This window comes from Haplochromis burtoni, unplaced genomic scaffold, assembly GCF_018398535.1.
Source record: "Haplochromis burtoni strain Fernald_Lab_line unplaced genomic scaffold, NCSU_Asbu1 Contig_130, whole genome shotgun sequence".
NCBI classification, from domain to species: Eukaryota; Metazoa; Chordata; class Actinopteri; order Cichliformes; family Cichlidae; genus Haplochromis; species Haplochromis burtoni.
Genome location: NW_024582491.1, coordinates 1,253,135 through 1,268,703, shown reverse-complemented (window position 1 = coordinate 1,268,703; position 15,569 = coordinate 1,253,135). Strand labels below are relative to the sequence as shown.

The window sequence follows — 15,569 nt, the reverse complement described above, 5'->3', positions numbered from 1 at the left end:
TTTTTTAAACATGCCACTGTGGAACCAAAGCTCAAAACACCCCAACTTGGACCTGACATTATATCAAAATTATAGAGCAATTTCCAAACTCCCTTTTATGTCAAGACGTAAGTGAGCAGGCAGTTTCTGCCCACCTTACCGCCTGCTTGGAAAAACACAACAACTTTGACTGTTTCCAATCTGGTTTTTGCAAAATGCATTCCACTGAAACACTTGAGAATACACAGTCTTGGTCTTAAAATACCTCTCCTTAGCTTTTGACACAGTTAATCATACTATAATGTTAAACAGGCTGAGGGATCTTGCTGGGATGTGCGGTTTTAGTGTGTCCTTAAACCAGATTATGTCTGAATCTGCAGAGCAACTATGTGGAGTCCCTCAAGGCTCCATGTTGGGATTTATTTTGTTTTTAATAAATATTCCTTCTTTAGGCCACATAATACAGCAGTTTAGTGATGTGTTTTATCATCTTTTTGCCAACGATATTCAGTTACACTGCTCTTTTAAGCTTGGTTTAAAAAGAGTTTGCTGAACAAACATTAACCAATGGTTGAATAACAACTACCTACGATTAAACCCAGATAAAACTGAAACTTTGATTATTGCACTGGACAGTGCAGTGTCCCACATTAAACAGCAACTGAGTGATCTAGATCTCTCGCAGAAGCGTAGCATCAGAAATTTAGGTGTTATTTTTGACGACGCTTTTTCCCTGCAGCAGAACTTGCCAAGCTACAAATAAACTTTTACTCACTTAGGGTGGATGGAGCCGCATGTTTTCGATTTTGCCCTTCCAGACACAACCCTCCCGTTTGTCCATGCTTGGGACTGACACTAAGGCTTGTGACCCATGCGTCTTTAACTGTCCATTATTGCACTGTTTTGTATTGACTGTGTGTTCTTAATTCATACTGAATTACTGTCCTATATATAACTCTGGTCTAACGCAGTGCTAGTAGAGGCAATACAAAACAAGTCATCCCTGTAGAACGGAGACACTGGAGACAGGTTAAGACCACTTATATAGCAATCTGAATTTAGACTCAAACACACACACACACACATACGTTTCTGAGGTATGTCTGTGGTCTGGAGGTCACCACAGCAATGATCAGCTCACAAACCATCCCTCCACAATCAATGCTTTAAACCCAACGGCCCCATTCAATTAGCGGCATCCCGCAGCTACATTCACTTGCTGCCTAATTGACCTCTGAGTCGCAGTGGAGAGCAAGTCCTGGCATTGAAAACAGCTGCACAGAGAGAGACTCTGCCAATGTTGACACAATAATTACACAGCAAGTCACCTAACATGGGCTTTAGGGTCAAAAGTGGGTAAAAAGGAACATGCGATTGCAAACGAAGGAAGCAGAGGGGATGGGGTAATAAGGAATAGGATAGCAGGGAGGGAGAAGATAGAAACGAGAGCGTAAAAGGGAAAGAAGACAGCTGACCGGAGGCCTGTTCAACCATGAGATTAGGCTAAGTGATGAAAAGCAGGGAGGAAATAGACGCAGAGACCGTTGGAGAGCCTCGGGTGAGAAAAAAAAAGAAGCAAAGAAGACGGATGAAAAATGCTTTAGAGATGCTTGTAAGAGCAGGCTGGGCGGTAGAAGAAATCAAGATAATACGCGTCTAGGATCACCAACACTGGGATGGGAATGGCCACTGGGACAGATCAAATAATGGGGTTTGCTAAACACTTTCAGCTTCAGTCACAGAGAATATGGCCTAAACCACTCAAGGCTTAAAACATCAAATTAACATGGACGTCTGGACATGTCATCTGTACAAAGGATGATATCATTCCTGCTATTGAAAAACATAAAACTAGCTAATCTTATCAGGTAGCCATATCACAAAGCTACACATTAAAAAGCCCTGAAGAGAAACTCCAGCAGTGATGAGGATTTTGAATAGTTCAGATTTGGTGAAATTGCTCCACACTAATCTGAGTGTCACGTTTTAATTTGTAAAAATAGTTACTGGATGACAATGGACAAGAGTTACCACCACCTTAGACGGGACCAACCCTGCCTTATTGATTTTAGGGGGGGGGGGGGAAGCTATAATCTTTTATTTTGTTGCTAACTTCTGCTTATTGGGAAAAAACGGGAAAAACCCAACCCCCAAATGTTAATATTTAAAAATATAACTGATCAAGTAAAATCTCTCTGGTATACATCGCATTTTTTACAGTTTCACTGCCACTTGTTCATTTGCTTGATTGTCTTGTTTGTTGTCTTCCATGTAACTGGAAACCATGACAACCAGGTAGTGATAAAAGCAATCACTAGAAGGTAGAAGGCAACACTGTATATCACTTTGCAACCAATTCCACACTAGCAACCAGCAGCATCCGCTGGCAACCATTCACGGAATAGACACTTTTGCTTAGCAACTGGTGGTTACCAGAGAGGTCACTGACTGGTCTTTCGGCCTAGTGTGAATGGGGCTCTGGCAATCAATTTCATAGAGAACCCAAGCAACCACTCGCAACCAGTCATGGAATACACATTTTCCTGTAGAGACATAGTTGCCAGTTGGTTGCCGACAGGTCTGTATACCACTGTGACTGGTGCCTAACCTTGATTTGATCTAAATGGTACAGAAACAAAGTCTTGGCACCTACTGTGTGTGCCCAGACAACACAGCTCAGCTGTTCTGTCTCTGCTTCGCAATTAGCGTTATAGTTATATTTATAGCCCGCGATAACTGGCAAACAAACAAACAAACGTGGCGAATGACTGGTGAACATGTGGGTTCTGTTAGCAGCTACAGCAGATGTTTCCATCAGTAGTTAATGGAAAGAAAAACACAACTAAACTGGATAATTATGTTTACTGTGAATTTAGTGATGCGAAAGTTAACTGAAATCTTTGTAGCTTTGAAGTAGTAGTTATGATAGTAATAACAAAACTGTTTCATGTAGTGGTTTTGGGTGTTAGAAAACTAAATATGAAAGACAGCCTACTGGAGCATTGCAGTTTCACAAATGTATAATGTAATGTAAATGTCAGACATTTGCAGTATGGAAAAAATTTCAACATTAGCAATGAGTGGCCACCAAATCCTTAGCCACGGTTCATTCCTCACCAAGCGGTATCCTGAGTAAATCTCTAATGAAAAAAGAGAACGGTAAACTGCTTTGAGTGAGCATGTGTTCTGAAGATCATGTTTTCCTTTATCACAAAGACAATCGTTCCTGTTACCGCTGAAGTTGAAGTGCTTTTCAATCTTTCTAAAAAAAATGGACATAAAAATACAAGCCAGACAACATCAAACACCTTCCCACACTTACTGCATAAATAAGTAAGTGTTAATAGACTGGATTCACACACAGATGAACAAAAATCCTAACAGAGTCTCAAATAAAGTGAATAAGAAAGCATATACGGCCCACTATAAGCTTAAGCACTTTACCTTTAGCACAGCAGTGACCTTCATTTTTTTATTGAGACTCCTTCTCAGAAATGGTGTATCACAAAAAAAAAAAAGGTATTGAAGCTATCAGTGGTGGACAACAGCACTGTGTAAGGCACTCAGACTGTCTGGGATGGAGGAGTAGTCAATAATGAGCCTCCTCAGTTATGATTCTCGACAAACGGAATCAATCAGCCAGCCTGAAGGCTTGCTAGATGCTATTGAAGTGCCGTTCACACTGGAATGGGATCAATGGCTAAGCTAGAGTTGACCATCGATCTGAACCATCCTCTGGTCTCCTTCCCTGTCCCCTCCTCATACTTCAGCAGGGCCTAACAAGGTGAGAAAGCCAAGACAAGCCTGGCTGAAGTGAAACGGCAGCAAGCAACGCTCACCCAGTCTTAAAAACACACAAGCTCTCTTAAGGTTCCTCATGGGCTATATGGTGCTTTACACAGCCATTACTTTTCAAAGGTCACTTGGGCCTCCACAAGGATTTTTCCTGCTATTTAGAGTAATAATGCTACTTTAATAGTGTACGTGCTACTACTCTGGCATTCTAACACCAAGCGGACATCATCTGCATCTGCATCAAATGTAGTTCACTGGACACAAAGAACCTGCGTGTGCCTTCCTCATATTTTTATCCTATTTGCTATAAGCTTTTTTAAGCCTGACATGTTGCACTGTCCTTTTTAGGAGTGGTTTTATAATAAAATAGGGAGTGCCTACTGCTTATCACAATATGAACAACTCCTAATAATGTCCTGAAATTACTGGAGGAGTACTTTGCAGATTTACAGAAAATGTTCTTACGATGTGCTCAGAGCTGCAGGGAAATCTTCATTGGAATGCTGCAAAATTTCTGTGTACTACAGCTTCTTGGCTCCGCCCACAGCAAAATCAATCATCTGTCAATATCCACATGGGTCCCCAAGAGCATTTCCAGACTGCATATGACTAATAACTATAGATACCTAAGATGATGACACATGCATAAACATATCTATCAATGCAAATATATTAACAAAAGCACCCACTTAGGAATACATCCTGGCTCTGTGGTAACAAAAAAAAACAAAACTGTGAATGCAGGTGCATTTGAGTGTGTTCATACTGGCTGTAAGGTGCTTCTTAGATATTTACATTTTACAGATGCCTGCAGGTTACATGAACAGCAGTCTTACATAAAATATTCCCACATTTCGTGCCTGGATTGATGTTGGAGTGCTGTCAGAGTATTCCACAATCTCCATCAATGCTCACGTAGTCTGAGACAGATGACTGACATGCTGTGCATACACATCAGGCAACTCGGTTTTTGCCTTTAATCTTCCAGTAATTCATATTTCTAATGCACTTGGAAGTTACATTATAACAAAATCCTACGGTTATCATGTTAACAAGAATCCTATATGCATATATGAGGTGTGATTAAACATTTCTGATAGTGGAGCAGTAGAAATCTAAAGCCATGCCTGATTTACAGTTGGCCCATGATCAAGATTGTTCATTGTAACATTGTTACGTTTCCGTTTACTTGGTCTCTTCCAGGGTGTCAAAAGGGCGTCAAGGTGCCACTAAGTTGGCCACTAAGGTGGACTAAGTTGCAGGAAGCCAAATGTTGTAAGTGGTCCATGTGGTGAGTAAAACCTGTTATTGCGTAGCCAAAATACCTCTTGCATGGACTACAGTCCAGATAGCTTCTCTTTCAAAGGCAGAGTAGAACTCGATATTGTCTCACATTGTAGAATGAAGTTGCGGTACACAACCCAGCGAACAGCAAGAACTAATGACGAGCATGTCTCTCACCTGACGCACTGCATTTGGGCTTAGAAGCTGTGGACTGAACTGAAAACTACTCGGTAATGATAATCCTTCACATGCATGAAGCTGATCAATCCAAACAGTGAGAACCGGACCTACATTGGCCACATTTGAATCAGTAATTAGTCTAATGTGAATTTAACTATAATTCAGCTATTATAGCTAAGAGGTAAAGAGAGGAAGCAGTACGAAGCAAAGCCTAGACACTAATTCAGGCAGGGAACTCAAGATACAGTGTGTCATACACACCAACATGCCTCACATTCCTCACATCATATACCCTAACACACCCTCCAAATTTAGTTGTGGCGATAAGCTGAATAACTTGCTCTCACTTCCTTTAAACTACTGTTTCAACCCCTCCACCATCCCAGCATACTCTTTAGTCATCACGCTCTAATTTCTGTATGGAACACTATTTTGAGAAGTGAGCTCAGAGCCTAGCAACCCTTACGTATACTCTACTGCTGTAATAATAATAATCATTTCTTACACGAGCTGTCTGACTGTTGCTTTGTTATTTTGTCAGTGTAGTTTGCTCTCTTGTATAACTAGCATAGAGACAGAAGTCTTCAATGACTATGACTTTATTAACACTAGCTAAAACAGGGGTGGGCAATCTCAGTTCATGAGGGCCGGTGTCCCTGCAGGTTTTAGATGTGTCCTCGAACCAACACAGCTGATTTAAATGGCTAAATTAGCTCCTCAACATGTCCTGAAGTTCTCCAGAGGCCTGGTAACGAACTAATCATGTGATTCAGGTGTGTTGACCCAAGGAGAGATCTAAAGCCTGCAGGGACACCGGCCCTTGTGGACTGAGATTGCCCACCCCTGAGCTAACATCAGCCACTATAAGCTACTGGCCACACTGAGCCCGTACCAACAAAATGCCTTAGTATTTTGAACGCACTAAACTGAGCTTTGAGGTCCCTTTGAAAGAATGACATTATTTTTAAAGGCTACACTGTCTCACTTTAAAAGGAACTTTTTTCAATGAAAAAACATTGTAGACGATGCTAACTGTCCTTCTGTTGACTTTACTCCTCTTCACAGTAGCTTTAGCAGCCTGTACAGGAGATGCACGAGCATAATTAAAAACATTATTAACAAATGCATTAAATCTAGGGAAGCAAGCTCTGGGGCATTATAAGACACACTTTAATGAATCAAATTGGCTGCCACAAAAGCACAGGTACTAAGCAAACTTTGGATGCTCTTTAATGCCATTTTTATTAGATCTGATTTAAATGTAAATTACCTATGTCTAAAACAACACTTGGTTTCTTGTTTCTCACTGTTGTGCTAAACTGCAGCTGGCAGCAGATGTGAGGAACCTAGAGAGGAGAGGAGAGGAGAGCAGAGGAGGTGCAGGGAGTGAGATGCAGGCATCAGGCTGCAGTGTGTCTAGACAGTATTCATGATCCATCTGTCTGCCACCGCCACGACAACAGCCAGCGGCTGCAACAAGATGGCAAACTCCATTAACACAGAAACGTTTTCTATGTCCCTCTCCCTTCCTCCTTTCCTCCTCTTAATCCCCCTCTCTTTCCATCCATGGCTGTGTCTCTGTCTGGTCTTCCATCTCACTTCAAGCCCCTCTTTGTCTCTTGTCTCCCCCTGAGACTGCCTGCACTCTTTTTCTTATTTTTTTGTAATCGTCCTATTCCGTTTTTCTCCTTTCTCTCACCTTCTTTTCCCTGCAACCATCTCTCTGCCCTTCTTGTGTCTCTGTGGCATCAACAGAAAATGTGCACCAGCTCAGAAAATTACACTCATTGAGCAGCTTTCCCGTAATGCAAGCTGCAGACTCTTACATTAACATCCGCTCTAGATAGCTAAATATTTTAAGCACCCAGCTCAGGAGGATTCTATCCATTGGAAATTATCCCCCCACCCCCACCCATTTAAATCACCCTAAAATTTAAATAAATATAAAAAATGTTCATTTGCTGTGCCTTGTAGAGCTGCAGAAATTTAGATAGACAGCAGCAGAAAAAAAAAGTGAGATAGATTCAAAAAACAACAAGGTTGGAGGGGTTGGAGAGGTGAAACACATTTGAGGGAGGAAGGTAGAGGGCGGGGGAGTGAATGAGGGTGGGTGAGATGAGAGAAAGAGATGGAGAGGAAGGTAAGAAACCTGCCAGACGTGTGCGCGCGCGCGCACACACACACACACACGCACACACACACACACACTCTCTCTCTCTCATGGAGCCAAGGATGAAAGTGCTGCTGTAAAAAGTTTTCCCTCTCCTCCTAAAAGTTGTTGAAAGAGAACGCCGCAGCACATCAAAGTGGCCTGGCAGACAGCCATTGAAGCCCAGTGGTGTCCTTCACCCTCTCTCTCTCTCTCTGTCTGTCTCTCTCTCCCTCTCTCTGCACCTCTCTTTCCATCTCCCCCTCTCAACATCTCTCTCTCTCTCACTCCCCTTCTGTGTTTTCATTGATTGTGACGAGTCAAGGGAACACTCTCATCTTGTTCCCTGGACAGTGGTGCTCAGCAGGAGCTAGAAGCAGGTGGCTGGTGCTGGCGGTAGGGATGAGAGGGTGCGGTATATAGATTTGGTATAATGCCTGTACACTTTGTTCCCTTATACTGATAAGCAAGGATGACGTCACAAAACAATACAACATGCAACTGAAATCAAGTTCTCAAGCAGTGACAGTTACCCTGCCATTAATTTCATGTGCTTTCAGCCCTCAACACAATTTCCAGATGATTAGTTTTGCATTTGAGTAAACTCACGTTTCTCTGAAATTAGACTAAGTATACTAGGAAGCAGGTCTCAGGTCAGTTTGTGTCAGCTTGGGCATTGCACACATAGAGCTCAGCGGTCATTTCGTCATTTGTCACAGAGTCTTAACCCATCTCGGTTTGCTATTGACCGAACACATGCTATTGCACCGGACAGGTAGTTTGGTCCACAGAAGAAACTAATATACCGCTTCAGATATGTAGCAAAGGAAACATGGGTTTTCAGGTTATACGGCTTCATTAGGATTACACTGAAGTGATGGATCAATGTAAAACAACAACATGCCAAAAGTACTTTGATGAATGATAAAAGTAAGTGTGAAGTTAACTATTGCACCATTTAAAAACTTTGAATGTGAAGTGCCGGGGGCAGAAGTCAGAAAGTTTGCAACACCCATGAGAAAAGCTCAAAACCCCAAACCCTTGTCCCCGGTGGGGCAAAATCAGAAGTGAGGCAAAGCAGAGAGAGGATGCGTTGGTGTGGTTTGATGGTTTGAGGTAGACAGATAGAGACACAGATGTGTAACAGCATCCTGCAACACTCACAGTTGAAGATGCCCGGCGGAGGGTGTTGGGTGACCACAGGGCAGTTCTCCTCATCGCTGTTGTCCCCACAGTTATTCAGCTGGTTGCAGATCAGCGAGCCCAGACGCAAGCAATTCCCATTGGTGCAGTGGAATTTGCACTCTGTACGGTGAGGGAATAAAAGACAAGTTACATTTCTTAGCAAGAATAACAAACATTTAGTTGTCTGAAGCTGTACATTGAAATGAGGCAAAGCCTGATGTTAATACCACATTTTGTTTCCTATCAGAACAAAGTGTTCTATTCATTCAAGATCCCAGAGTCATAATCATCTTTTAAAGAATTAGTCTGCTTCTTCTCTGCTCTGGAAAGATCTATAATTTAAAAAAAATAAAACATTTAGAAACAATCACAATCAAACCATAGTGGAAAATTAAAATATATATATAAAAAATGCCTTTTGGTAAAAATACATGTTACAAAAGAGGGAAAGAGAGAGAAAAACACAAGTTGAAAAAAAAAAAGTCCGCCCACACACATACACCAGTGTCACTGCAGTAGTAGTGCATTCAGGCGAGCTCTAAAATGTGTAAAAGCATTGATAAACCGCACAGACAACAAAATGTTCAAATGCTGGACTGTTATGTGAAATCCTCCCCGTTATCTACGCTTCAGAATGTGCAAGGTCGCGTGGAATGAGGTTTTTTTTTTTACCTGTAAGCTCAAATACAAAGCAGAGTTAATGTGCTGAGTTCACACAGAAACAAGGTCAGACAAAAAAGTGGTCTCCCGTTCAAAACAACAAATAAATAAACAGCTCTTTCAAACGGCCCTTTGATGTGCCGCAGCCCTGAACCGTAATGTGGTCCCGTCACGGCTATTACCAAAATGCTTCTCTCCCTCTAAATATTAATACGCCTGATTAGCGCTATCTGGTTTGAAAAAAACATAAAAACCCTCCAAACTGTAAATGGGAAAGTATATATATGTGTGTGTGTGTGTGTGTAATCATGTAGAGCTTTAATCGTAACAAATAAGAATAATAACAACAAAGTGTTTGATGCACCACAAAGTAAGGCCATGTTAGTGTGGCTCAGAGTGTTATGTGCGTGTTTTTAGTGAAGCCGATACGTGAGAGCTGCACTCACACCGAGTTCGCCAGAACTTCACCGACTGCAAGAACAGCGAGACATGAATGACAGTGTTGATGTGCACTCGTACAGACTGTGATGGTTTTTCCTGTGACACATTATGATTGATATGTTTTTCGATTATACGTGGAGGAAAAATGCATTTATGCTGAATGGAAACGAGTATTTTAAAAAAATCAAGAAAAAAAATATAGTAAAAATTTCCTTAAATTGTCGCTACTTTTTACTCTAAGGAAGAAAAAACTCTATGCACTCTATGCCAGCACTGTGACAACAGCTCTTAGTGTAGATGCAGTCTTTTCTTTTTAGTTCCTTGCACTATGGGTTATCAACATCTGGTGCGTAGACTACCCACAATCCATCATGACCACCACCTGTAAAAATGATGCTTTAAATAGAAGATCCCAGTTTTTGGGATGGTAACAAAAAAAGTAATGTGTTACAGATTACTCGTTTCTTCTCCTAAAAGTAATGCAGTTCATTACTTAACACTACTTGTTACATGCAGTTACATGTTAATGTGCTTCAATCCGTAAAATGATCTGAAATAGCTTGTCACATAACTATCAGGCTAACCTCAGGTCACAAATGCCTAACCAACAACAATGAAAAATCCCTATCGTAATGACAACACACACACACACACACACACACACACAAAATCTTTCTTTTAGTTCTAATGTATGAACACAAAACTGACAACACAACACCTGAAAACTAGCCAAAAGAGACTTGAAATCGCCATAATGAGTCAACCGTAGAAACACAAACAGGTAGAAACAGAGGCTACAAGCTTGACTGCTTATCACTGCTTTTGTTAACTGCTGAAGTTCAGGCTCTGGCAGCTGAACTGGGGTCTGCATACACTCAGCTTTAGCATTACGCTGGGTTCTTGGCTAGCTTTGTGTTAACATGCCATCTGTGCAGATGCTTGCCGACAGCACAAGGTGCACCATCAATATAATACCGTTGTTTCTGTCTTAAACCCAGCTTGCACTTTGCCCTCACACACATGTCCATACGCTCACTCCTCAAACGCTGTAGAATGCTCCACCATTTCCTTCATCCCGGCACACTTACTGAAATCTGGTGTTTGTAACACAAATAACAACATAATTGCAGCTGTTATGTATTAACTTACTTAAGTTACTGCATGACAGAAAAATGTAATGCGGTTAAAGTAATTAATTACTGCGTAACTATTTGTTGAGGAATTTCTGTTTCACATCTTTGAGGTTCAGGCTGGACTCTGAATGTAAGCAGTAGATTTGCACCAGACTACAGACTTGTGATTTTTGTCAGTTTATCACAGTAAATATTTATTTTTATTATCACAAACAGATTGGATGTAATCACCAAATCAACCCCATTCACTCACAAACTGATAGCAGACCAGGGGCAGACTGACTCATCTTATTGCAGATTTATCATTGTTCTGATGCGCCAAAGTCACTTTGAAGAGTGGAATAGGCTACCAAATGTTTGAGGGCCTTGTCCAAGCAACCACTTCAAAAGACTCATCAGTAAGTTGTTATAATTTTGGTCACGCAGGATTCTCTGGGCACTTTTTTCCCTGGTGTGACATATATAACGCCAACAAGGCGGGTCTTCACTATGTTATGAATCATCAATCCACAAAGTTTTACTTACTTACTAATTAGCACCTGTTCTGATCATCAAGAAAGCAAAGTTAGAAAGTAGAAAACTTTTTTGGCTTATGCACTAGGCAAGCAATTCTCTGAGTGCTCTATCCAGTCCTCTTGGTTATGCTGTTATTAGCTGATACAGCCTGGAGCTGCTAGCCTGCAGCAAAGACGAGGGGCTGCAGAGATCACTTTCTCTGTCTCCACACCTCAAGATTTTATTTTCTCTGACCCACCTGTTTTTTATTCAAGTGACATCACATTTATCAGACTTCACACTACAGGCATCAAAGGCTGCATAAAACTTAAATCACATATGCAGTTGTATTCCCCAGTACTGGTAAGCAGACTTTGGTGGTGTAAAATTTGTGGAGCTCGCCTTGTTCTTCAAGACACGACCTCCTTTTGGGAACTGTACCTTATAAAGGAAAGAAGGCATTTGTTTCCAGTACAGGTTGGCTGTTTGAAGTCTAATAAATGTCCTTAAGGTATGCTACTGGCAGTGTGAAGTTAAATAAAAGAAACCCCTCTCTACTTGATACTAATAAAACACCAGAATCTCTGTGTCACCGGTCAAGTTACATTGCAAGTGCTAGTAGGCACTAGGCTTCTGACAAATTGGAACAGTTTTTGGATTAAAAAATGTAACATCTCTGAACTACAAAGAGAGATATGCAAAATGCTTCGGGCAATATCTTGTGCTTTTACACATGATACAGAGTTTTTAATTCTCGCATCTTTTCACAAGGTCAACTACAAAAGCAGATTCTTCTTTTTTGTTTTCCCCACAAAAAAACATTAATAATAAAAACAAAACTAAAATTGAATGATGATGACCAATTCACCCCAAAAGGTAAAACCAAGGGCAAAATTTAGTTTCTTTTAAGCGTTTTCAAGAAAAGGTACCACAATAAAACTTGTCCATAACTACTCAAGTCAATCACTTGCCATGTGGCTAACTATAAAATGAAACTCAACGATAAGCTCAGCAGGGCACAGCTGATGTCCTTCACAGACTTAATTGTAGATACTGAACAATTAATCACTTTACGGTAGTAAAACTGAAGAGTGCAACGCAAGCCATAAACTCTGAACGTTCAAAATAAAAGCTGCACCTTTTGAAATGGGTTCATTTCAGCAGTAATAAAGAAGTTTTACTTTGAAAGGTAACTTTGTCTATTTCTGGTTTGCATCACACTTTTTTCAATGGCTAATTAAAATTTGCAGACAAGAGAGCATCTTCCACACAAACTACATGCAACTGTGACAACCTGATAGCGACAAAAATGGGCCAGTACAGTCTTTGAAACTGGTTTTACTCAGTGACAGCCAGCCTGCACTTGCCAACAGGTTGAGGAATACAAATGTTTCCCTAGTGAATGTAGATTGGTGGGGGCAGGGTGCTGGCTGGTCTTTAGGCCTGTGTAACTAAGGCCTAAGTTGCTTTAACTTGTCTACAGTCGCTGTAAATATACAAGCTGCTTTACAACACACCTCCAACCCAGCTGTTACTTTCATGCTGGAATCAGTGTTAAATTGTTGCTGATGCCTGTTCTGCTTTATGCCGTTAGAGCCTTGTCTGCCTTGGGATTTTCATGTACATGGGAGTGCCAAGAGCTCCTAGAATAGAGCCATGCAATCAGTCTTATCACCGTCATGGTCCATGGTCCGTGATGGATATAGTTGCAACAAGTAAATACCTACGTAAGAGTAAAGACCAGGCTGCTAGCAGAAATTCTGAAATATCTTCTACAGAGACGTTTGGAAGTTATTGAAATTCTTCTTTTCGTTTTCTGCAGAAAAACACTTGTAAGTGTTTTTATCCCTTTTCTTATTCAACATCATCCAGAAAATCAACAATTGACACTGTTTCCTCTTCTGTATAAAGACCAGAACCCAGTTTGTGGATTATTCAAAGTAACTGCATCATCATTTCAGGGAGAAACACTATGTGAATTTTTCACATTTCATTTTTCTACATTAGACAGAGCAAGTGCACACTAGTCAGACTTAGCACCGTTTAATAATTAAGTGTGTGAACTGTGCCTGAATTACCAATTATACTGTAGCCCGAACAGCAACCCATTAGCTGTACCGTGTATTTACTCTAATACTTGATCATTCACCGGGGCTCCTGAATATCGAGTGAACAAACACGGCTCATTTTGAAGTAAAGATGCACAGTTTCACTGGTAAAAATGGTCTCTGGTTCACCACAGCCAACATCATTATTACTGTAATTAAAACTCACACAAACTTTAGCAAATAGTAATTGAGATGTGGAGGCGTGTTCACCTGCATGTCATCTCCATGGATATGTTTTTGAACTCAGACAGACAAAAGTTGTTTTTCCTCAGATGGATCATTTAGAGAGAAATTTCAAAAAATGTTCCTGCTTGCAACAAACATCACTTATGAAACACAAAACCTGTGACACGTACTGTGAACATGTTAGTGAACACTAACATGTAATGTGAACCACAGACAGAGCTGGGCAAAGTGAGCAGGTCTAGAGTGGTTTGGTTTGCTTTTATTTCATTAAAACTTTGCCTGGGAATACTCTCCACTAAAGCGCGCAATCAGCTGACAGGAATAATTACACTTCCATGTTGGAGGACTCGTAGGACACTAAATTAAATAACTGAAGGCAACATTTCGTGCTTATATTCTGTATATTCCCAAATCAAAGGTGCTTGATGGAGTTTTAGTTTTGTTTTTTTAAAACAAAGAAACACAATTTTACATTCAGTTGCCCAAAAGGATTGTGGGTATTCTCGTGATCTTAATGTATTGAATGAACTGCCATCTTATGAAACTAGCTGAATTCTTGAAGAATTTAACCCCTACTGTTAACGTAGCGTTCACAGATGCAGACTTGTGACGAATGAAAAGACAAACCTTAACCCTTGACCCTTACAGTGACAGGATCTGGTGGCTCTGTTATATCGGGGGACATTTAGCTGACATGGTTTTAATTTGTTTGTTCGCTTAGATTCAAGGCCCATCGCAAACGATTAAAAAACGGGGTTTGGAGTTGTCATATTTATTCTATGATGAAACATTTTCTATCTGTATTGAAGTGGAGTCTAACTGGACAGCCTTTCAATGAGAGGCTGTCCAGTCCAAAGGCTGTTCAAAGGGGTTATTCGGAGTCACTATATCTCAACCCAAGCAAACACCTTCGAAAGATTTTGGGTCAAAGTAGTCAATATAGTACTTTTATATTCTACGCACAAGAACATCTTAAGCTGCCACTGGTCAGTGTCATGTGCATGTTATAGAAAAAGTAACATAACGGGAAAGAAAGCTGAACAAGTCGTGTTAGTCTGTTTATATGGTGTCGGGTCAATCATCGGTTAAATGGCTGTCTTCTGTCCCGATGGGTCAGCCTACTTTTATGCCAATATTGTAGCGTTTAAACACAGGATATGATGGCCAGAGTCAAACCAGATTAAGAAGGACCTCTCATAACTCACACATACATGTTATGAAGCTCATGTATCTTCCAAACAATGATTATCCTTTATTGTGCATCATTCCTCACTCTTCCCCTGCTCATGCAGTCTTTTTACCTTGAACTATCAAATATCTTCAGATACAGATATGACACTGATTAGGTCAGACATACTATGAAAACGGGGAGCTGAGGTGGGTTGCAAATGTAACAACTATGGCCCTATACTGGACATCTAATTGGATATGAAGAAGGGTTTCAGCTGATATAAGTTGTCACAGAGATCAGCGGATATATCAGCAGGACAAGTGAGTTTGACTTATTAGGCCTTAATCTTACACGCGTACAGACCAGTCAGTGACCTCTGGTTGTTAGGGGGAAATGCCTAACCAGCTGGTGAGTGGTTGCTGGCGGATGGGACCTTAGTCTGCCTGAAATAATGGTAAATTTTTGGTGATTCCTGTCTTCAAGAAAGAAACACTATATTTTTGTCTGTCATTAACTAAAACTAACCCTTGTATCGTGTGATAAGTGTGTGTGTGGGTGTCCTGCTGTAATTTTGTAAAGTCTGGATGTGAATAATAATAAGTTGTTGGTCGTGAAGGAGTGTGAATGTGCACGTGTGTTCATGACTCCAAGTGTGGATAGTTGGGTTGGAGCATTGTCATCAGTGTTTTTGCTCAGTTACAGTTTTCCTCAGTTGTCCTGTCTTACTTGATGCACTGCTAGGACACTCCAACATGTCATATGCATGTGATCATGTGAGCATAAACTGATATGAACTGAAGATA

The 15,569-nt window shown here is 40.8% G+C and overlaps 1 protein-coding gene across 1 annotated transcript in view; it reads right to left on the bottom strand.

Moving 5' to 3' along the window:
• ldlrad4b (low density lipoprotein receptor class A domain containing 4b) overlaps positions 1 to 15,569 on the bottom strand; it is a 261,157-nt gene that overhangs the window by 116,848 nt on the left and 128,740 nt on the right. Inside the window, exon 3 of the mRNA XM_042224164.1 lies at positions 8,552 to 8,692. Within this exon, the coding sequence (XP_042080098.1) occupies positions 8,552 to 8,692 (141 nt within the window). The remainder of the gene's footprint in view (positions 1 to 8,551; positions 8,693 to 15,569) is intronic.